This window comes from Monodelphis domestica, chromosome 6 (genome assembly GCF_027887165.1).
Source record: "Monodelphis domestica isolate mMonDom1 chromosome 6, mMonDom1.pri, whole genome shotgun sequence".
Taxonomy (NCBI): Eukaryota; Metazoa; Chordata; class Mammalia; order Didelphimorphia; family Didelphidae; genus Monodelphis; species Monodelphis domestica.
Genome location: NC_077232.1, coordinates 39,835,600 through 39,859,872, shown reverse-complemented (window position 1 = coordinate 39,859,872; position 24,273 = coordinate 39,835,600). Strand labels below are relative to the sequence as shown.

Genomic DNA, 24,273 nt, shown 5'->3' with positions numbered 1-24,273 from the left:
ATTGTTGTCATTCAGCCATTAACAGCTACTCAGAGGGAACTTGGTGCCATTCAACCAGTTCTAGATTTCCCTACTGGTCCTACTTCCTGTTCAGATCAACTAACATTTATTAAATGCTTTTTGTATGCACAAGAACAGCGAGGTGATACAATGGATAGAGAACAAGACCTGAAGTTAGGAAGACTCAGCTTCCTAAGTTCAAATCTGGCCTTAGACACTTCCCAGCTATGTGACCCTGGACAAGTCACTTAACCCTTTTGGCCTCAATTTCCCCATCCAAATGAGCTGGAGAAGGAAATGGCAAACTACTCCAGTATCTCTGCCAAGAAAACCCCAAATGGGGTCATGAAGGGTTGGACATGACTGAAAAAAATGACTGAAAATGTACAAGGTTTACAAAGTGGTTTAAATCAGCTCTGGAGAACACAAAGGGTTTCCTGGAGCACTGGGAGGTTGGGAGATTTGTTTTATAGTCACATGGCTAGTATGAATTGGAGGTAGAATTTAATCCCATGTCTTCCTAATGCCAAAGCTGGAATTCTTCACTACCACACTCTTTCACCCTGTCAAAAGAGAAAAGGAGGTTTGTCTACAATGCCCTGAAGTTGATGCACCCATGCTGGCTAGCCCTTTGTGTCCCATAATTCCCTTTCTCTGTGCACACTGACTGACCAGTTCTTTTTGGCTCACAAAGTGATGGATATTCATTAATTTGTTTCATACTCAGATCAGTTTTGTGAGTACTAGCAATATTATTCCCATATCAGGGATGAGGGAAATGATTTCAGAGGCTTGAAGTGATTTATCCATTATCTCAAAACTAGTAAGAAAACATAACACAGTCATTTTTTTTAGCACAGTCATTTTTGGTGGTTTTTATCATTGGTTTCAATGGCAGGCATGGTATAGTGGGTGGAGACCCAGCCTTGGCGTCAGGATGACTTGGGTTCAAGGACAACTTCTGACAAATACTAATTGTGTGACCTGAGGCAAGTCACTTAACCTCTCAGTGCCTCAAAGTAACAATTAGTAGTCTAATCAATATTGGCGAAGGGATTTTCCACAGTGGAAGTTTCCCACACCAATGAAATCACACATCAGTTTCATTTAATTATGTAAATATTTATTAAGCAACATATGCCATGAGTTATGCTAAGCATCTAGAATAAAATTTGAAGGAGAAAGACAGCCCCTGCCCTCAAGGAGCTTATAGTCGAACAGTCTGGCTAAAATAAGTACAGATGCTTCCTAGTAACTTATCTGGTCTTCAATCTAAATCAAGTTTTTCACTTTGGTTTTTATGTTGTGATCTTTCCATCAGGTAAGCAGTGAAATTGTTCTCATCCCTATTTTACAGAACAGGAAACCCAAGATTCCGAGAGATTATGACTTGTCCAAGATCTTATAGCTAGTAAGTTACAGAGCTAAAAACTCAAATTTGTGGAATCTGCCCAAGCCCTCTCCATCAAGGGTGTCAAACTCAACTGGAAATGGCGGTCATTAAACCATCCAAAAGGATCCCTGCCACCACATATTGACTTGGAATATCCCCTATGGTCTACTGTATTTTTATTTATTTTGTTATTTCCATCTGGTTTGAAAGTATTGCCTGTGGTGTAGACCTCTGTTCTTCTTCCCTCTTCCTCGAAATAGATGGCAGAAAAATGCTGATAAATTTTGGATCAAAGCACTCTCCCTAAATTGGTTTGCTCAGTCCTGGAGCCCTTATACTGTTGCTTTTAAAGACCTACAGATTGAAGTTTCATTCACCTCCAGGCAGCCAATGTGCATTGTCAAGAAATCTCATTTCTTAAATGATGGGAGTAGATCTTGGGGACATTTATATGTAGCAAATTAAGATTTACATATAAGCATTTAATGTGATTCTCATAAGGATCCATGAGAACTCAGAAAGAGTAAATGTAACCACCCTTTATTTTATAAACATGGGAACCAAAACTCAGAAAAGTCAAGTGACTTGCCAAGGGTCATACAGCCAAAGAGCATCAGAGGTAGGATTTGAACCCATGATTCTGCCTCCAAATCTATCTTTCCTTCCATTTTCCCTTAATGCTTTTCTCTCTAAAGCCCCATCCTAATTCTCCCTGCACTGGGTCTTCCTCTTGGTTTTTGTTGACTCCCTGGTCTTTATTTTAAAGCAAATGAATTATTCCAGAAACATCTTGTGTCCCCACTGGAATGTCCATTGAGCTGAGCTGCCAGGACAAGAAACCTCATTAGCAATTTCTGAAATAGGTTCAATGAGAATGCCCCAAATATATTGCTAATTGAATTGTGGCTAAATCTTTCTTTAAAAAAAAAATAGGAGGGGGCAGCTGGGTAGCTCAGTGGATAGAATGCCAGGCCTAGAGACAGGAGGTCCTGAGTTCAAAATCTGGCCTCAGCCACTTCCTAGCTGTGTGACCCTGGGCAAGTCACTTGATCCCCATTGCCTAGCCCTTACCACTCTTCTGCCTTGGAGCCAATACACAGTATTGATGCCAAGACGGAAGGTAAGGGTTTTAAAAATAAATGAATGAATGAATGAATGAATGAATAAATAAATAAAAATAGGAGCAATGCAGGAGAGGAGTAAATAAGTATAATTTTCTAATAAAGTTATATAATCACCAATTGTTTAGTCCCATTGGTAACAAAAATTCTCTGATTTGGGGCATGCCAATTTGGAGAACGAGAGCTAACACATTGGAGAGTAGCTCTAAAAATGGTACCAAAATGTCAGCCTGAGAGCCAGTGTGACTGATCATAATTACTGTTTAGAAATCTGCTTGGGTCTAGCAACCAATCCATTCCTGAGAGGGAAGGGACAGATTTTGTCATATGGATGAGAATCCTCAAATGGGAGTCAGAGGTCTTGGATTCAAATCCACATATCACCTGTTCTTGGACACACTTTAAGTCCTTTAAAAAATGTTTTACTTTCTTTCTTAGTGACTACTTTTAAACTGAAGGACAAGGGCTAGGCAAACAGAGTTAAGTGACTTGCCCAGGGTTACATAGCTAGGAATGTCTGAAGCTAGATTTGAACCCAGGTTCTCCCAACTCTCAGTCTGGCACTTTATCCTCTATGCCACCTAGCTGCACCCACACTTTAATCCATGAAATATTTATTTTTTCATATGTAAGCAAAGGGAGACAAGATAATGGAGGATCTCGAAAGTTCCTCTAAATAAAATAATCCAGCTTGAAGTCTGTGTCCAAAAACCTCCTACTTCCCTTCTGAGATGCCTTGCCATTGGTTCAGTTATCCACCAAGCTTTTTTTGAGCACTTGCCACGTATTCCAGGAATCATAACCTAAGAGTTGGAAGGGACCTCAGAGACTATCTAGTCCAACCCATAAGACAAGGAAGTCATTTTGTCTGGAATGGAGAGGATTTGCCCTGCCAAATAAAGGACGCCATATTGTATCTGAGTAAATGAATGAAAATGCATTGATTAAGCGCTTAGTGTAGGCAAAGCTCTTGGAATATAAATAGGAAGGGAAAAGAGACTCGTCCCATTGCCATAGGGGGAGACAACATATGTAGGCAATTTCAGCTACAAGTCTATGTTATAAGTATGTGATATATACTTGATATATGATAAGTATATGATATTTACTTGTTACGAGTATATGATTGAGCTCATTGACCAACTTTGAATAGGATGAATTGGAGAACCATAAAGACCTAGAGGTGAAGAGAATCTGAGAAATCCTAAACATGGTGCTGACAGAGACCTGAGAGGCCATCCAGTCTAATCTTCCCATTCAGCACATGAGGAAACTGAGGCCAAGATGGTGATGTGATTATTGGGCTCAATGTGGTCCTAAGGATATGATAGAGTATGACTTCTTGAATAGCATTTCCATTGATAAAACCATATCCATTCCCGAGTTTGAATCATTTCACCCATCTAGGATTCTGGTGGTAAAGACTTTCTTTTCCAAGTTTTCAGTAATTGTGACTGCTGAAGAAGTGGGGACTATAAGCCCTGCAGAGGTAAAACGGATAAAAGCGCCAGGCTTGGAGTCAGCAGGATCTGAGTTCAAATCTGACCTCAGATACTTCCTGGCTGTGACCCTGGGCAAGTCACTTAATCCCGATTGCCTAGCCTTTGCCACATTTCTGTTTTAGAATTGATACCAAGACGGAAAGTAAAGGGTTGCTTTTCTCTGGTGGCTGTGGGGACCATTGCAGCTCTTAGCCAAGGGGAGTAATAGCCTCAAATCCATGCTTTTTAACATTGTTTTGATGGCCATATCCCAGGGGAAAGAGTAGAAAGGAGAAAGATTAGAGGCAGGGAAACCAATTAGGACTCTGGTGCAATTATTCAGACAAGAAGCGACGAGAGCGTGAACTGAGGTGTTAGCCATGTGAGGAGATAAAAGGGAATGGAGATGTTGTGAAAATGGACTTGACGCGACTAAAGCACAGATTGGATATGGATGTGAAGGAGAAGGAAAGCTGGCTCCCCTGTTCAAGGAACCAGGTTGCCTGGAAGGATGGCAGCGCCCCTAACAGAGAGAGGGAAGCCAAGAAATAGGGAGGGTTCAGGGGAAAGATAATAATTGATCTCTGTTTGGGAAGTATTGGAAGAGAGGAAGGGAGAGGAGATACCCACAAGACAGCCCACTGGAAATGGCCAATAGATAATGGATGATATAGACTAGAGCTCAGAAGAGAGACTACAGATGGAAATATAGTCCTGGGAACCATGTGCAAAGCGTTGTCACTGATTCACAGATAGTCAAGAAAACTCTCTGTAAGAAAAATAACTGCTTGATCACATGGATCGATGGGGATGTGATTGGGGGTGTAGACTCAAACGATCACCCAAGTGCAAATATTAATAATAAGGAAATAGGTCTTGATCAATGACACATGTAAAACCCAGTGGAATTCCGTGTCAGATACGGGAGTGGGATGAGGAGAGGGGAGGGAAGGAACATGAGTCTTGGAACCATGGAAAATTATTCTAAATCATCTAATTAAATAAAAGAAAAAAAAGAAAACTCTGTAAAACAGCTAACAAAGGGGCAGCCAAGTGGATGGAGAGCCAAGCCTAGAGAAGGGAAGTCTCAGGTTCAGATTTCACTTCAGACACATCCTAGCTGTGTGACCCTGGGCAAGTCACTTAACCCCCAATAACCAGCCCTTACCATTCTTCTGCCTTGGAACCAATACTTAATATCAATTTTTTTAAAAAACCCTTACCTTCTGTCTTGGAGTCAATACTGTGTATTGGCTCCAAGGCAGAAGTGTAGTAAGGGCTAGGCAATGGGGGTCAAGTGACTTGCCCAGGGTCACACAGCTTAATATCAGTTTTAAGACAGAAGGTAAAGATTTAAATATGTTTTATATATATATAAACTATAAGACTCTTTTACATATGTAATATGTAAATTATTTTAAATATATATTATTATGGTTATATATAATATAATCAATATATAATGTATTACTACTATATAATAAATACACAATATATAATGATTGTATAACAATCAACACATAAAATATATGCTATTAATAATATATGACTATATATGATATAGTTAATTATATATAAAATATAATATATATAAAATACAAGTCATCATCCAGCCTCTACTCTATTCATTGGAAGAAGAGGTAGATGTATCTGCATGCAAAGTGGGACTAAACCTACTGGCATACATTTTGGTTAGGTAAGAAAACGAGATACCAACATGATTTAATTCTTTGTAACACAGTTGTTTTGTCACACACGTGTCATTCGATCCTCCTAACTAAAGATTTCTGGACATTTTGAAGCCAGGAATGACACAGACCCACAAAACTGAAGAGTAATGTCATGGAAACTCCTTTAAGGAGAGATGAGGAAACAGGAAAGAGCTGCAAAGCATCTTGTGATAACTTGGGCAAAAAACTGACTTTATGAATATTAAGGGGATGCAGATTAGCAGATTGATAAATTACATCAAATCAAATTAACCAGCATTTATTAAGCTCCAATTCTATCCGAGAAACGGAGCTAGCTACTGATGATACAAAAAGAAGGGAGGAAGGGAAGGAAAGGAAGGAAGGAAGGAAGGAAGGAAGGAAGGAAGGAAGGAAGGAAGGAAGGAAGGAAGGAAGGAAGGAAGGAAGGAAGGAAGGAAGGAAGGAAGGAAGGAAGGAAGGAAGGAAGGAAGGAAGGAAGGAAGGAAGGAAGGAAGGAAGGAAGAAAGAAAGAAAGAAAGAAAGAAAGAAAGAAAGAAAGAAAGAAAGAAAGAAAGAAAGAAAGAAAGAAAGAAAGAAAGAAAGAAAGAGAAAGAAAGAAACTGTCCTCGTCCTCAAGGAACTCACAGTCTGGGGGTAAACAATCTGTAGATAACGATATAGTAACAAGATTCAGAGAGGTTTAATTAGAGGTAATTTCAGAGGGAAGGCAATGAGCTTAAAGAGGTACAGGCAAAGCTTCTTGCATGAGATGAGACATTAGCTGAGGCTTGAAGAAAGCCAGGAAAATCAGGCGACAGAAATGAGGAAGGAAAGAGTTAAGGCATGGCAGTCAGCCAGAGAAAATGCCTGGAGTCAGAAGATGGGGATAGGGATCATCTTGTCTGTGGAACAGCAAAGCATCCAGAGTCAATGGGTTGCAGAATATATGGAGAGATGTAATAGATAATAAGCCTGGGAAGGTAGGAAAGGACCAGATTATCAAGAGCTTTAAATGTCAAAAAGAATTTTATATTAAGATTTTAAATGGGGATAAATTTAAATTTTTACACTTGGTTTCAAAAAAGGGACATTTAACTATAAGACAAGGTGGCATAGTATAGAGAGGGTTGGGCATGGAGTCAGGAAGACTCATCTTCCCCAGTTCAAATCTAGCCTCAGACACTTACCAGATGTGTGAGCCTGGGCAAGTCTCTTCACCCTGTTTGTCTCAGTTTCCTCATCTGTAAAATGAGCTGGAGAAGGAAATGGCAAGACCACTCCAGCATTTCTTCTGAGAAAACCCCAGTTGGGGTCATGGTGAGTCAGACACAGCTGAAAAGACTGAGCAACAACAACTACAAAATGAGGGAGGCATCAGTAAAGGGCTGTTTCCCATTAAAAAAGATTTGAGGGCTTTAGTGGACCACAAGTTCAATGTGAGTCATAGTGTGATAGATAGGACAACCAGAAAAATTAATGTGATCCTGGACTGTTGTAAGAGAAGAAAAGATTCCAGGAAAAAAGGAGGTGAGAGAGTGATACAGATGTACTCGGTCTTTGTCAGGCAATATCTGGAATACTAGGTTCAGTTTTGGGTGCTGCCTTTTAGGAAGGACATCAATAAGCTAAGAGGCAGTGAAGCATAGGATAGTGAAAGTCAGGAAAACCTGGAATTCAGATCCTACCTCTGACAGACACATCCTAGCTGTGTCTCCCTGGACAAGTCCTTTAACTTCCCAGGGCTCTGGGCTGATGAGGTCAACTTCAGATAGAAAGAGATGCCACGAATCCATACATAAGGATCCCTGTAGACTGCAGAATGATTTCGTTTGAAAATGAAATATTATTTCTGTCTTATTGTATTTTTATAGATTTTGTTAAGTACTTCCCAGTTCCATTTTAATCTCATTCAGTCACACTCAGGAGGGTTATGAGCTGCATGTTTTGACACCTCTGCTCTAGGCAACTCTCTAAGGTTATAATTTGCAGAGAAGGTGGCAATCTGCATTGATAGAGTGAGTTTCTCACCTGGAAGTTCCCTCCACCATGGAAATCTCAGGTATGGTCGCTGTCCTTTTGACCAATGACAGAGGATTCAGCAGAAGACATCCAGGATGGTGAAGGGATTTGAATCCAGCTTGAAAAAATGGAGAGGGCTTCTCCTGGAGAAGAGAAGAGTCTTTAAGTACCAGAAAACCCATCAGGTGGAAGAGGGAGTCGATTTACTGGGTTTGGCTCCAGAGGGCAGAACTAGAAGTAATGGGCTCAAGTCACAAGGGAGCTCACTGAAGCTTGATGGAGCCATTAGAGCTATCCAAACTGAAATGGACAACCTTAGGAGGGAAGGGATTATTCTGTCGTGGAGATCTGTAGTGTACTGTGAAGCATTAATTAAGCACCAGGGGTGTATGGGGCATTTGGGGAAATCTAGCACCTCTGGCGTGAGGGCTACTCATCCATCCTTGGTGTCCACCTGGCCACAACTCTCACCACCGTGGCTCTTCTTTTTTTAGTCTTTCTGATGCCTTTTGTTTTTAGATTCTAGCCATTTCTGGAGCCTTCACTTGTAACAAATAACAAGAGTTAAGCCAAAGAATCTAGGGCACAGAGAGCCATCCCACCCAGAGATCACTGTCTGAAAGCTTTGGACTCATTCCCCATCCAGGGTATCTACTGCCCCCATTCCAATGAAAGCAAGAAAAGAGGTGGGCTAAGCTTTATCCAGCCAGGACAAATGCCCATCAGCCAGAGGCTTAGGAGAAGTATACAGCACCTCAAACACTTCGTAAAATGTTTAGAGAATGGCTAGCATGGCTTACTATTTCTACCAGGCTCCTCAGGTTGAAAAACACATGGAGAACAATCCCAAGTCTGTGACTGAGTGGGCAGCAGGGTAGCAGGGAGGGGTTGGAGAGCAGTTTTCTTTGGGGTTTTTAAAAGCTGGGCACGTTCCCAGGTCTTAAAATCCTTTTGATTGTGAATTGGCCGCTGCCAAAGTTGGTGTGTTACAGATGGCAGTAACACTGAGTTAATTTACTGCCTGTTTTCTCTAAAGTAATGGTCTATTATTCTATTATTTCTTAGAGGACCTTGGATTTGGCTTTGGGAGGAGGTGGGGAGGGAGAGAAATGAAAGACAGGGAAGATGTCTTCATGATTAGGGCAAGAGCGCTTGGATACCTGGATTGCATGTCTTACATATCTTACATCTTATGAGCCTAACCTAGAGCTACTAGCATTGCTAATGGGGAAATACATTACTCCAAACAGGGCTCTTTTGTCAGCAGGACACTAAATCAAGCAAGAGTAAGTGGCTTCTTTTCAAATTGCTCCTAACGTAGGATGTGAGAGGAAGGAAGAATTTGTTGGAGCAGAAAAGAGCCTTTCTATTGTGAAGGCTTTCTTCAACTTGGCAGCAGAGTGTGGTATAAAGGCAAGAATAATGGAGTTGGAATCCAAGGATCTGGGTTCAAATCCTGGATATGATATTTACAAGGTCTGTGCAAGCTCAGGCCATTTGATTAACCTGGCTTGGCCTCAGTTTCCCCATCTGTGAAATGAGACATTAATACTAAATGGCTTTAGATATCCCTTCTCACTTTAAATACCTGGAGGGAATGACTTCTTTGGGATTGTGGCTTGTGGTCAAGAACCTCAAAATCATTCTCTGGAACTCATTTCATGGCATTGTCTCCTCAGTCCCTACTCACTCTTGTTCCCATCTTCTCATTTTAGTGAAACTGTGGCCCCATGGCAATGACACTATTCTCAGCCTCATTCGGGAACCCAGTTTTAGGAGAGCAGACCAACAGTGCTCATTGGCAGTTTTTCATTGGCATGGGAATGTAGGAGGGAAGGCACTTGATCTAATTAACCTAACAAGAATGTGGGTTTTGAACCCAGGGCCTCTACTTACCCCTCTGTATTCTTGACCTCTTGGCCTCCTTGTCTCTGCCTGTTACAACATCATGGTGATGATGATGATGATGATTGTGGTGGTGGTGGTGATGATGATGATGATATTGATGATGATGATGATGATTGTGGTCATGGTGATGATGATGATGGTGGTGGTGGTGATAATTTCTACTGTTCAATCATTCAGTCATGTCCAACTCTTCCTGACCCCATTGACCATACTATCCATGAGGTTTTCTTGGAAAGGTCATCTAGTGGCTCTCCATTTCTTTCTCCCCTAGCAAACAGATATTAAATGACTTGCCCAGGGTCACACAATTAGTATCTGAGGACAGATTTGAACTCAGATCTTCCTGACTCTGGTTCTGATCCTTCACCCACTGAACCACTTAGCTGCTTCCTAATAATAATGTTAATATTCAGCTTTCACATAGTGCTTAAAGTTCAAAAAGCTCTTCCATGAATTAATTATTTCATTTGAATCCCACAGAAACTCTGTGAAGTTAAGGGCTAGCTCTTGGCACATGATAACCATATAGTAAGTGCTAGTTGACTGACTACAATTATTACCCCCATTTGATTGATGAGAAAACTGAGGCTTAGATAGGGTGATAACAACTTGGTCCAGTTGGGGACAGCTAGGTGGCTCAGTGTATTGAGAGCCCAGCCCAGAAACAGAAAGTCCTGGGTTCAAATATGGTCTCAAAAACTTTTTAACCATGGACAAATCACTTAACCGTCACTCTTCTGCCTTGGAACAAATACAGTATTATTTCAAAAACAGAAGATAAAGGATGAAATAAAAATAACTTGGTTTACTTGTCTTTCTTCTTCCAGCCAAGGCCAAGTCCAAGTGTGGACTGACCTTCTTCCCCTGTGCGAGTGGCATCCACTGTATCATAGGACGCTTCAGATGCAATGGATTCGAGGACTGTCCAGATGGCAGCGATGAAGAAAACTGCAGTAAGTGTCTTTGCACCCAAAGTTACATGAATACTTGGGCCATCCCTCCAGTCCCATCTTAATTTGTTCACAGGCTGATTCATGTACCCTCACCCCTGACCCACATTTTGTCTTAAGGGCTAATAATACCATTTACATAGTGCTTAAAGACCTGCCAAAAACTTTACAAATATCTTATAGGATACTCACAATAACCCTAGAAGGATATATATTATTATCCCCATTTTACAGATGAAGGAACTGAGTCAAATGGAAGTTAAGTGACCAGCCCAGGGTCATATAGCTGATAAGTATCTGAGGCTGGATTTGAATTCTTGTCTTCCTCACTTTATGTCCAGGGTTCTATCTACTGCATATTCACTTCTCTTCTCCTTTCCCCCTTTTTATCTCTCCTTTTATTCAATATCTATATCAGAGGGGTAGCTAGGTAGCACAATAGATAAAGACCCAGGCCTGGAGTTGGAAGGACCTGGGTTCAAATCAGCCCTCAGATACTTCCTAGCTGTGTGACCCTGAGTAAGTCACTTAATCCTGTTGGCCTCAGTTTCCTCATCTGGAAAATAAGCTGGAGAAGAAAATGGCAAATCACTCCAATATCTTTGCCAAGAAAAACCCCAATGAGGTCACAAAGACTCGCTCATGACTGAAACAATTGAATGGCAAGAATATAATCCAAAGATGTACTATTGTAAGGGTAAAATTAGGGGTTATTGACTGAATATATTATACTAGTGATCACCAGGGATTAATTCAATCCCAATAAAATGCTCAAGTCAGTTTGGAATTTTTATGGTCGTTTAATTACAATAAAGGGAAGAAATTAAGAAGAAGAAAGAGAGAAAAGGGTACACTTTTACACTATACTGTGTTACACTTAGCATGTGAAGCAGGATTCCAACTTGGCTCTCCGTGACTCTTAAGTCCAGTGTTCTATCCACTGTCTTTCTGCTGCCATATTGTCTGCTAGTTCCTTTCCTGAATTTGCCCAACATGCCTGATTATTATAATATTATATGTGTGTGTGTGTGTGTGTATATATATGTGTGTGTGTGTGTGTGTGTGTATACTTATTCCTTTTCCTTTCCCATTCCCTCCCTCCTCCTCCATATCCATTCAGTTGCCAAACCTTGCCAGTTCTGCCTCTGTTCCACCCTTCACATCCATTCCCTTCTCTCCTGTCCCACCCTGAGTCGGGTCCTTGTTTCCTATCTCCTGGCTCATTACCACTGATGCTCTCTTGCTATCCCTGCCTACACTCCATCCTCGGCACAGATACTAAACTACTCTTCCTACCATAGTCTGGCCAGGTCCTTCCCTTACTCAACCATCAAAGATAAAATCCAAAAGTCTTAGTCTTGGCATTTAAGATCCTTTATAAATCTGTCTTTCCAGCCTCGCTCATGTCATTGACCCTTCAAACTCTATTTTCCCTCCAAATGGGTCTCCCAGCTAGTCTCTAAACTCAGCGTTTCCCCTCCCACCTCAAAGTTTTTGCCTCTCTCTCCCCCTGCCTGGATTGGCTGAACCCCCTCCTCATTTCCTCTCTCAGTCCTTCTCTTTCTTCAGGGTGTAAGAATTAAATAATATTTCTACCCAGATATATATTTTATAAAGTTTATTGGATGGGTAAACCAGCGTTCCTAAGTAACCTGACCACGTGGTGCCTAGCCTGCCAATCTCTTTCCTCTTTCCCCCCTCACCTGCCTGCTCTGTTCTCTTCTGGCTTCCACCCCATTCTCTCTCGATTCTCCCCCTCAGAAGCTCACAGCCAGACCGACACAAAAGCTGGCCCAACTGTGCTATCTCAGGAATGTTTGATGGACAGGCTACTCAGGAGGGGGAGGGGATAAAACTTCCTTGACACAAGGACTTCCCTTACCCTCCTTCCTTGCCCTGATTAAAAGTGTGGCCGACCCCTCCCCAGATTTCCCATCAGCCTCTGCCCGGCTCTGTACCTTGGGCCACCATTACTCTCTACCTGGTATGTTGCTCATCTGTCCGTCCCTGCTCCTCCCTGACATTCGAGTCAAATTTCCTTAAGAGCAGTAACGGTCACCTTTCATCTGAGTCATCTCAGCCTGGGCCCTGCAGATAAGCAGACAAGGCAGTAGCGTGCTTACTAAGTGATTTTCCTAAAGATTTTCTTACAGGTCCCATCATATCCCTCCCATTCTCAATCCACTCCGAGGGCTCCCAGTTACTCCAGAATCAAATGCTTGCCCTGGGCCCTCCCCACCTTTCTAGTCCTCATATACCTTCTAACCACTTCTCCCTCAACCCCCCCCATTTTCTGTCCCATTTAGTGACACAGCCCCTCCGTGTCTCCGCTCTGGGCACTTTCTCTGGCTGTCCCCCCTGCGGGCATGCTCTCCCTCCTCGTCCCTACCTCCAGGCTTCCCTGGCTTCCTTCAAGTCCCAACTAACATCTCACCTTCCAAGGAATCCCTTCCCAATCCCTCGTAATTCTCATTCCTTATTTCCTATTTATTCTGTATATTGATTGTTTGTACATACTGCTTCTTTCCTCCTCGTTAAATCGTAAGCTCCTTGAGGGCAGGGACTGTCTTTTGCCTTTCTTTATATCCATAGCCCTAAATACGATATTTGACGCATAGTAGGTGCTTAATAAATGCTATCCACTAACTGGCTGACTATGTACCAGGAACCGTGTAGAATACGGGGGGGGGGGGGATACAAGTGAAAAAGAAAGACAGTCCCTGCTCTCAAGAAACCAACACTGTAAGGAGGGAAGACAACACACAGAGGGAGTAGCATGGGGACAAAGGTGCTCCACATTGGCATGGTGATAAAGTCCAGAGAATTAAATCATGGAGGTTATTAAAAACATTAGCTGGATGGACAGATGAAGGAATAAATGAATGAATGAATGAATGAATGAATGAACGAACCAAGGTAACAAATAGATGAATGAACCAGGGTAGCAAATGAATGAATGATAGTGTTTGTTTCTGCAGGTTCCATATGCAGAATGCCCTCATTTTACAAGAAAAGAAATCTTCACATGTGTTCTTCTGACTCTTAAAATTCAGCTTAAGCTCAGCATTTCTTTTCAAGTACCGCCGTGTTTGCATATCACTCAGCCCCTTGAAGCATCCTCTCCCTTATCTCTTCCTTTTCTGAAACACTCACTCTTCTTCCCAGATCGCAGGCAGACATTGTCCCCGACTGGCCTGTTGCCTCATCTCTAGTCAGAAACATTTGGGGCCCCCTTAAAATCTCCTCATATTGAGGATGTTGGATCTTGCAAAGAAGCAGGACCTTGGGCTGATCTGGGTGGGTGGCATTGATAGGAAGTTAAGTCAGAGTGTCCGAGGGCTGATTATCTTCTTTTTTCTAATTGGGTTCAGAAAAGCAGCTGAATACACAAAGTTGTCTCTTACCTGACTCTTTGCCCATCTCCTGAGAATTCAGTCTTCGTTTGTAATTAGTGAGATGCCAGGATCTGGGCATCATCAGCAGTGGATTGCCCAGAATGATTTCAGAGACCTCTTCCAATTTGGAAATGTTCTCTTTCCAGGCATCAAGACAGCAGTGGCTAGAATAGTGGAATTGGGGTCAGGAAGATCTGAGTTAGACTCCAACTAGCCGTGTGACCCTGAGTCAGTCACTTAACCTATTTGTCTCAGTTTCCTCATCTGTAAAATGAGGATTATAACATCGCCTCTCTCACAGAGATGTTGTGAGGACCAAATGACAATTAACTTACATAAAACATTTTGCAAATGTTGAGGCAGTACATAAGTGCTAGATATTGTCATTATACCCATTTCACAGATGCAAGAACTAAAACTAAGGTGAAATTATTTGCCTATGAGCTCATAGCCAAAAAGTACCTGCAGTGAAATTTTAACCAGATCTCCTCTCCTGACTCTTAAATATGGAAGCCCATCTACTATGCCAAGCTGACTTCACTAAGTAGTAAGGATGTCAGTTCTGGAACAAGGGCACCTTGGCACTGAGAAACAAAACCAGTCAGGCTCTTGGTAGCAGGCTCTGTGCACTGGGAAGTGGGAGCTCAAGGCTTGAAGAGGCTGGAATTTTCTCTGTTGAAGGTCAGGACAACAGCAATATTTTATGACAAAGAGAAGTGTGATCATTGCGGGGCTATGGCTCTGCCTAACTGAACAGAGCCTGCCTCACCTTTCTGTTCTCAGATCAGTGATCTTTCTCGTGTTCACACATTAGGAGAAAGATCTGGGGCAGCTAGGTGGCTCAGGGGATTTAGCCAGGGCTAGAGGCGGGAGATGCTGGGTTTAAATCTGGCCTCAGATACTTCCTAGCTGTGTGACCCTGGGCAAGTCATTTCACCCTGTTGGCCTCAGTTTCCTCAGCTGTAAAATGAGCTAGAGAAGGAAATGGCCAACCACCTCAGTATCTTTTCCAGGAAAGCCCCAAAATAGGGTCACAGAGAGTCAGACATAACTGAAAGACAACAAAAGCAATAAATATTTGTTGAGTTTATTTGGTATTCTTCACCTTTCTTAAATGTCACATCCGTGGCACTTTGTTTCCTGAGGGACAGGGGATGGAGCAAGAAAACCGCTGGGGAATGAAATTAGAGAAGGAATTGAAAGGGCGATTGAGAGTGGAAAGCATCATGTTACCCAGGAATAGATGGGGATTGTGGGTACTAGAGATGAGAAATCTATAATTAATGGGCTTTGACAATAGCCCTGCAAGGAGGAGACTCCGCAGATTTTAAATGTCTTCGAGTAGAACATTTCCAAGGAATTGCTCCATTTCCTGTATGCTTGTCTTGAAGCTTTTTACAGGTCTACAAGCGTTCTGTTTTCCCAATTATAATGAGCCCTTGTTCCTTTCCCTTAATTGTGATTGGAATTGGTACTAGCAGTGTGCTTAGTTGCCAAGCTTTTTCTTTGCCGGCTTTGCAGACCCATTGGCTTTCTCCATTCTCCTCCTCCCCAGCATACCTTGAAAAGGCACTTGGTAGAAATCTCTGTATCAAGTGGGAGCCAAAGAATGTTCTTTTTTAAATGTTTACCTTATGGATTCCAAGGCAGAAGAGCGCTAAGGGCTAGAAAATGGGGATGAAATGACTTGCCCAGGGTCACACAGCTAGGAAGTGCCCGAAGCCAGATTTGAACCCAGGATGTCCCATCTCTAGACCACGCTCTCAATCTACTGAGCCTTCTTGCTGCCCCTGAACTAAAGAACTTTTTAAGATCCAAGAGTTTTGTAGATGAATCCAGGAATATAGGCGCTGCCCCTTTTGTCCAATTAAGGCTGATGGATACTCTGAGATTACTATCTGCCAGTGAACTCATTGGTGGATGTCTCTTCTGGGCCAACTTGCAACCCATGTACAACTCGATCCTGTGTGATTCTTGCCCACATTCTTCCATGAGCCTAACTTAGGAAACCCAACCTAGAAAGAAAAAAACTATACCGGACGCCTTTCTCTGGGTATTTTTTTTTAAATAGGTTTTTGGTTTTGTTTTGTTTTTTACCAACAAAACTAGGTTCCAAGATAACCCCGAAGGATTCATGATGGAAAAAAAACCCATCCATTCTCTACAGCCAAAGAAGGAGCCGTTGGGATCTGTAGATCAAAGCAGACCTTCCTTCACGTTCTTTCCTTAATGAGATTTTTATTGTTTAGCTGATCTGTGTCTTTGGTCACGGCATCTGGAATATGGAAATACGTGTTGCATGAAAGCACCGCGAGAACCTCTCTCGGACTATTTAGCGCCCTGGGGTGGTCAGAAGAGGCGGGAGGGAGAGAATCGGGATCACAGAGCATCAGAAAACAATTGTCACAAAGCGTTTCCACGTGCAACTGAAAAATAAAATTTAACAAAATAGGTTTTATTGATATCTTTTGGCTTTTTTACGGCCAGTGTCTTCTCAAGCTCATAATCACAGGCATCAGCTTGTTTTTCAGCAGAATGGAGGGGAAAGAGAAGGCGATTATGAAGGAGAACTTGATCCAAATCCCGTCCCTCCAGTTCTGAACTTGACCCTGGGCAAGGTCCGCAGAGGCTCAGTTTTCTCCTCTTAAAATGGTAGAATGATATTTGTGCTAAACATCTTACAGGGTTGCTGGGAGGAAAGCATTTTGCAAACTCTAGAAGTACCAGAAATATGTTACTATTGCTGTTGTCGATGGCTTGTTGTTTAGTCCTTTTAGTCCTTTCCACCCCTCCTTGACTTGACCCCATTTGGGGTGTTCTTGGCAGAGATACTGGAGTGGTTTGCCATTTTCTTCTCAAGCTCATTTGGATGGGAAAACTGAAGCCAACAAGGTTAAGTGACTTGTCTAGGATCACATAGCTGGTTTGCCATTTTCTTCTCAAGCTCATTTGGATGGGAAAACTGAAGCCAACAGGATTAAGTGACTTGTCCAGGATCACATAGCTGGTTTGCCATTTGCTTCTCCAGCTCATTTCACAGATGAGGAAACTGAGGCCAACAAGGTTAAGTGACTTGCCCAGGGTCACACAGTTAGTGTACCATTTCCTTCTCCAGCACATTGCACAGATGAAGAAACTGAGGCCAACAAGGTTAAGTGACTTGCCCAGGGTCACACAGCTAGTTTACCATTTCCTTTTCTAGCTCATTTCACAGATGAGGAAACTGAGGCCAATAGAATTGTTATACAGCTAGGAAGTTTCGAAGGACAGATTTGAGTCTTCCTGACTTCAAACATGGCACTCCTTCCTCTGTGCCATTTAGCTGCCCTGGTTGTTTAGTAATTGTCATAATTCTATATTATAATATATTATAAGGATGCTCAGAGGATCTCCTAAGGTATATAGGGCTAATTGACCCTCTACCAGGTGGCCCCAGACTACTATATATTTTAGATGGCAAATAGTTGTGTTTTTAAACCTTTCCTTCCATCTTAGAATCCACACTAAATATCATTTCCAAGACAGAAAAGTGATAAGGGCTAGGCAATGGGGGTGAAGTGACTTGCCCAGGGTCACACAGCTAGGAAGTGTCTGAGTCCAGATTTGAATCCAGGACCTCCCCATCTCGAGGCCTGGCTCTCAATCCACTGAGCCATTTAGCTGTCCCAGTTAATAGCTTTTTATAGTTTTTGTTGTTTTTCCCTTTCCTGCCGTAGCTGCCTCTCTTCACTCTTCTCATTTGCTGCTCCGAGTCTTCCTGGGATGCTGGTAACTAAGTAATAGAATTGTGTGTAAGGAAGAGCTGACAAGTGAGGAGCAGAGGGTTAAATGCTTCCATTTTAGTGTGGGATTTCAGGGCATCTACGCTGGCTGTTCTGAGGCTTTTCAGCCATGTTCCAAATCAGGGAGGCTGCCAGATCGCCAAATTCACTTATTTGCTTTGCATCTGCTCTTGTCTCTTTTTATTGTACTTGGATGATTTCTCCCCAAGAGATAAGGAAAGATCTGTGAACGCTTGTCCGTTCTATGAGCCAATCTTGTGTGCTCCTAGACTAATGACTTAGACAGGAATCTCAAAAGTCTTCATGCACTCTTAAGCTTTAAATTTTTCAGTTGTTTTTCAGCTGCATCCAACTCTTCATGACTCCCTTTGGGGTTTTTTTGGCAAAGATACTGGAGTGGTTTGCCATTTCCTTAAACAGCTCATTTTATAGATGAGGAAACTGAGGCAAAGAGGGTTAAGTGTCTTGTCCAGAGTCACACAGCTAGTTTACCATTTCCTTCTCTGACTCATTTCACAGATGAGGAAACTGAGGCCAACAAAGTTAAGTGACTTGCCCAGGGTCACACAGCTAGTTTACCATTTCCTTCTCTGGCTCACTTCACAGATGAAGAAACTGAGGCAAACAGGGTTAAGTGACTTGCCCAGGGTCACACAGCTAATTTACCATTCCCTTCTCTTGACTCATTTCACAGATGAGGAAACTGAGGCCAACAAAGTTAAGTGACTTGCCCAGGGTCACACAGCTAGTTTACCATTTCCTTCTCTGGCTCACTTCACAGATGAAGAAACTGAGGCAAACAGGGTTAAGTGACTTGTCCAAGGTCACTTAGCTAGTAAGTGTCTGAAGCTGGATTTAAACTCTGGAAGGTGAATCTTCCTGACTCCAAGACCAGTTTTCTATCCAATGCACTGCCTAGCTGTCTCATTCTTAAGCTTAAAGCTAAGACTACTCCAAGGCTTTTGAGACACCCTTCAAGGCCTGCAAAACATCTGACAGATTATCTCAGTGAGTCCTCAGAAACTGCCCTCTTAGCCTCTGACACCCAGTTGTGAGGTGGCAATCAAGCCACCATTTCTCCTGTTACATAGATATGACCTAATAGAAGTTTCCATAGAAAAGATTCAGAGGGATAAGAGGTAGGATATAAGACTAAAATCACAGAGTATCAATATTGGGGGTAACTTAGAACACAGAATAATAGAGCTAGAAGGGTCCTTTGAATATAAAATATCAGTTTTAGAAAGGATATTAGAACAAAGCAGGTGTGGGGGCAGCTTAGGGGGTCACCAGGCATAAAATCAGTAAGACTTATCTTCATAGGTTCAAATCTAGCCTCAGATATTTACTAGCTGTGTGACCCTGGGCAAGTCATTTAATCCTATTGGCTTTAGTTTCCTCAGCTATGAAAGGAATTAGAGAAGGACACAGCAAACCACTCCAGTATCTTTGCCAAGAAAACCCCAAATGGGATCGTGAAGAATCAGACATGAGTGAATAACAAAAACAACAACAACAAATGTTTAACTCTGGGGGCAGCTAGGTGGTTTCAAAGATAAAGAGCCAGACCTGGAGACAAGAGGTTCTGGGTTCAGATCTGACTGCAGATACTTTCTAGCTGTGTGACCTTGGACAAGTCACTTAATCCCAGTTGTCTAGCCCTTACCATTCTTCCACCTTGGAAATGATTCTTAGTATCATTTCTACAACAGAAGGGAAGGGTTTAAAAAAAAAGAGAGAGAAAGAATAGTGTCAGAGTTAGAAGGACCATTAGAACATAGATGACTCAACAGCTACCTAGTCATGTTAGGAGCAAGGGTATAAAATAATAGTAGTAACAAGGAGTAAACATCCTTCTACTTTAAAAGCTCTGTGGGGTTTCATTGGGGTGAGCACAGAATATAGAATATTCAAAACAGACAAGACATTGGAAGATAGACTGACAGGTATAGAAAGGACCTTAGAATACAGAATGTCAGATCAGCCAACTATCTTGGAATATATAAAATAGAATATTGAGGTAAAATGGACCTTAGAACACTAAATATCAGAGCTAGAAGGTATCTTAGAATACAAGAATGAAAGAATGTCAAGAGGGACCTTAAAACACAGAATGTCAAAGTTAGAAGAAGCCTTAGAGAACAAAATGTCAGATATGAAAGAGGTTTGAGAATGTGGAACATAAAATATCAGCTGAAAGGAACCTTAGAACAGGATATCTAAACTGGAAAAAGTCCTTAGAATGTAGAAAATAGAACACTCTAATGCAAATATTATCAACATAGTAATGGGTTCAAATCAAGAAAACATGTAATGCCCAGTGGATTTACGCGTCGACTATGGGGGGTGGGGGGAAGGAAAAGAAAATGATCTATGTCTTTAATGAATAATGCTTGGAAATGATCAAATAAAATATATTAAAAAAAGAATGTAGAAAATAGAACTGTTAGAGGTGGAAGGAACCTTAGAACATAGGATATCTAAACTGGAAAAAGTCCTTAGAATGTAGAAAATAGAACTGTTAGAGGTAGAAAGAACCTTAGAACATAGGATATCTAAACTGGAAAAAGTCCTTAGAATGTAGAAAATAGAACTGTTAGAGGTGGAAGGAACCTTAGAACATAGGATATCTAAACTGGAAAAAGTCCTTAGAATGTAGAAAATAGAACTGTTAGAGGTAGAAAGAACCTTAGAACATAGGATATCTAAACTGGAAAAAGTCCTTAGAATGTAGAAAATAGAACTGTTAGAGGTGGAAGGAACCTTAGAACATAGGATATCTAAACTGGAAAAAGTCCTTAGAATGTAGAAAATACAATTGTTAGAGGTGGAAGGAACCTTAGAACATAGGATATCTAAACTGGAAAAAGCCTTTAGAATGTAGAAAATAGGATTGTTAGAGGTGGAAGGAACCTTAGAACATAGGATATCTAAACTGGAAAAAGTCCTTAGAATGTAGAAAATACAATTGTTAGAGGTGGAAGGAACCTTAGAACATAGGCTATCTAAACTGGAAAAAGTCCTTAGAATGTAGAAAATAGGATTGTTAGAGGTGGAAGGAACCTTAGAACATAGGATATCTAAACTGGAAAAAGTCCTTAGAATGTAGAAAATAGGATTGTTAGAGGTGGAAGGAACCTTAGAACATAGGATATCTAAACTGGGAAAAGTCCTTAGAATGTAGAAAATAGAACTGTTAGAGGGGGAAGGAACCTTAGAACAGGATATCTAAACTGGAAAAAGTCCTTAGAATGTAGAAAATAGAACTGTTAGAGGGGGAAGGAACCTTAGAACAGGATATCTAAACTGGAAAAAGTCCTTAGAATGTAGAAAATACAATTGTTAGAGGTGGAAGGAACCTTAGAACATAGAATTCTATTGAAACTGGAAAGTGCCTTAGAATATAGAATATTAGTGTCAGAAGGACTCTCAGAATCTGGAATGCCAGAACTGGAAAATGCCTTAGACTGTGAAATATAATTGTTAGAAGTGGCCCAAGAAAACAGACTATCAGAGGCAGAAAGAGCTTTGGAACATAGAATGTTAATATCAGGAGAGAGCTTAGAACATTAGTATTAGGAGAGCATAGAGCATTGGTATTGGGAGAGACCTTCGAGCACAGAATGTCAGAGCAGAAAAGGCCTTTAGAAAATGGAACATAGAATTTCAGAGCTAGAAGGCACTCTAGAACTAAGAATCAGAAGGTCTTTCAGAATCTGGAGCACAGAATATTAAAAGTTGGGACAAATTTCAAGAGCTGGAAGCATCCTTAGAACATCAAATGTCAGAACTAGACTTTCAGAAAATGGAAGTCAGGACCCATTTCTACTGTATTAGATGCTCCTGGTAACTCATCTTCTTTTCCCATTGCAGCTGCAAATCCCCTACTATGCTCCACAGCCCGCTTCCACTGCAAAAATGGACTGTGCATCGACAAGAGCTTTGTGTGCGATGGGGAGAACAACTGTCAGGACAACAGCGATGAGGAGAGCTGTGAGAACCCTCAAGGTAGTGACTGTGCCTGTGTGGGTGTGGAGGTGACAAAGCCAGGTTGGCAATGTCTCTCCTGAACCATCTTGATGGATTTCTGTCATTCTCAGAAACTAGGGAGAAGCTTTCTGTTTTCAGGAAGCTCTGGAAACATGATGCAAGCAGGAAAAAAATGTCATTATAAATGTTTAAGATAGATGAGCTAAAGAAAATGCTGGTCATTGGCCACCTTGGAGGCAAAGGTATGAAATAATGGCGGTAACAAGCTGTAAATATTCTTCAGCTTCAAGAGCTCGGGGCTTTCATTAGGGAGATCTGTCTTCATCCAGATTGTGCCTTCTGGGCTCCCAGCATTTCATGAATTTAAGCGACCAGAAAGGAAGCCATCACCTCCATGATCAGCGTCTCTAAGCTTTAGATCAGGCTGATCCTTGGATGAAGGTAGAAAGTCCAACACTGACCCCATATTCCGCCTCCAAAGTGGAATCCTAAAAGGCCGTCTTGTGTGTAGATTTAGAGAGCTCACTGTGTAGTCACTCTCTTAAATGGCCAATGGAGGGTCCATTTCAAGAGAAGGGTGGTGGTAAATTCCCTTCACCAGAACAGAGATCCCAGAGCAGCTTCTCCTAGAGACATAGTGGCAAAGAAGAGAGCCAGCTAGCATCCCACCATGGAAATGGAATGGTTTTTTGTTCTAGAAATACTTGCTTCTGTCTGGTTGTCTTTGCTTAATGGATTAAAAATTGGAAATGCTTTATTTCCCTCTACAATACTTCCCAGTCCTTGAAAACACATTTTTCTTCTCTGTGGACTGGAGAAAGGAAGGTTTTATTTAACATTATTTTGATGGGGGTGGAGAAAACTGGACCCAAGACAATTAATATGGCGCTCTGAAGTCCTTGTGCTAATTTCATCAGGGTAAAATCCATATCTCAGCCTTTGAAGCATCCACTTTATACTGCTCTCCCCTCTCATTCTGTCATGCTCGATTCTGAGTTGTTTTCTTCCTTAGCCTTTAAGATTAATGACAGCCATTTAAGAATAGGGGCCGGGGGAATCCTGAGAGCCAGCGATTATTGTATCTTTCCTGGCCATATGGAATGGCTAAGAGGATCAAGGAGCCCAGGAGTGGAATATTATTTTAATTGTGGCTTTGTTGGTTGAAAATATAACCTGTCAAGCAGACAATTCCAAAAGCAGTGATTCAGAAACGGCATGTTCGTGGCTGCTTGGTTGTCCAAGACACTCAAGAGGGACCCGTTGGGAGTTGGAGGCTGCTGGCCAATGGGGCTCTCACTCCTGTTGAGTTTGGGGGAGCACCTGATCGGTTTGCAGTCATGGGAAGATGTAGGTTCTTCTTACGGGCTCCACTGATGCTTCCCTTGAAACCCTGAGCTGAGGCATTCCATTCTGTTCAGCCCCTCAAGGATACTCCCAGAACTTGTTGCTTCTGCTGCAGGAAAGGTGGGAGCAAATGGCTAGTGAAAGGGGCTTCTGGGAGAAAAGAAATCCAGTGGGTCAGAAGCAACCCCTGAGGTGGAAGAGAAGGAGGTCTGAGTTCTTTGCCCAACTGCACCTTTCAACCATGGCAGAGTCCAGAGGGATTCCCCCTCTTCTTCTTTGTGGGGCTCAGGTTTTCTGTCAATAAATATGGATAACAGATATCCCTTCTCCATTCCCCCATAGCAGCAGCAGCACTACACACAAGAACAAAGGCTCATTGTAGGGGTCGTGGAGGCAGGATGAGTGACAGTAGGCCAAGTATGGGATCCCTTTCAACTCAATAGCCAGTAGCTGTGTGACCCTGGGCAAGTCATTCACTTAACCTCCATTTCCTAGCCCTTAGTGCTATTCTGCCTTGAAACTAATATGTAGTAATGATTCTAGGTTAGAAGGTAATGACTGTAAAAATGAATGAATGAATGAATGAATGAATGACTGAATGACTGAATGAATGAATAAATAGTGGCCAGTACATTAAGGTTTTCAAAGCCTGTTACATATATCATTTTTATCCCCATTTTACAGATAAGGAAATTGAGTCAGAGATGAAGTAACTCGTCCAGGGTCACACAGCTAGTTAGTATCTGCATCTGGATTTGAACTCGAGTCTTCCTGACTCCAAGTCCAGCACTTTATCTACTAGGCTACCTAGCTATCATTAATCTATGATCTTAAGTATGTTTATATAGCACCTTCCTAGTTTGTAAAATATTTTACTAATGATCATAGCCAAGATTTATTTATATAGCACCTTAAGGCTTATAAGGCATTTCATAAATAACCCATTTGATCCTTATAACAACCCTTGCAGATGAGTAAATTAAGAGAGGTGAAATGACTTGCCCAGGGTCACACAGCTCATGAGTGTGTCTGAGGCTGGATTTGAACTCAGATCCTCCTGACTCCAGTCTTTACCTACTGTGTCACCTCACTCCACCTAGCTACACATTTGGGCATATTTGCTAATCTGTATGGAAGAGGTAGTTTAGAATCACGGGAGAAATGCCAGACCTGATGCCAGGATACCCCAGGGTTCAAAT

The 24,273-nt window shown here is 41.8% G+C and overlaps 1 protein-coding gene across 2 annotated transcripts in view; it reads left to right on the top strand.

Moving 5' to 3' along the window:
- Positions 1-24,273, top strand: part of LDLRAD3 (low density lipoprotein receptor class A domain containing 3) — a 308,492-nt gene that overhangs the window by 165,130 nt on the left and 119,089 nt on the right. For both annotated transcript variants that reach the window (XM_056801945.1, XM_007497330.2), the window contains exons 3-4: positions 10,441-10,566; positions 21,614-21,748. In XM_056801945.1, coding sequence (XP_056657923.1) covers positions 10,441-10,566; positions 21,614-21,748 — 261 coding nt within the window. The remainder of the gene's footprint in view (positions 1-10,440; positions 10,567-21,613; positions 21,749-24,273) is intronic.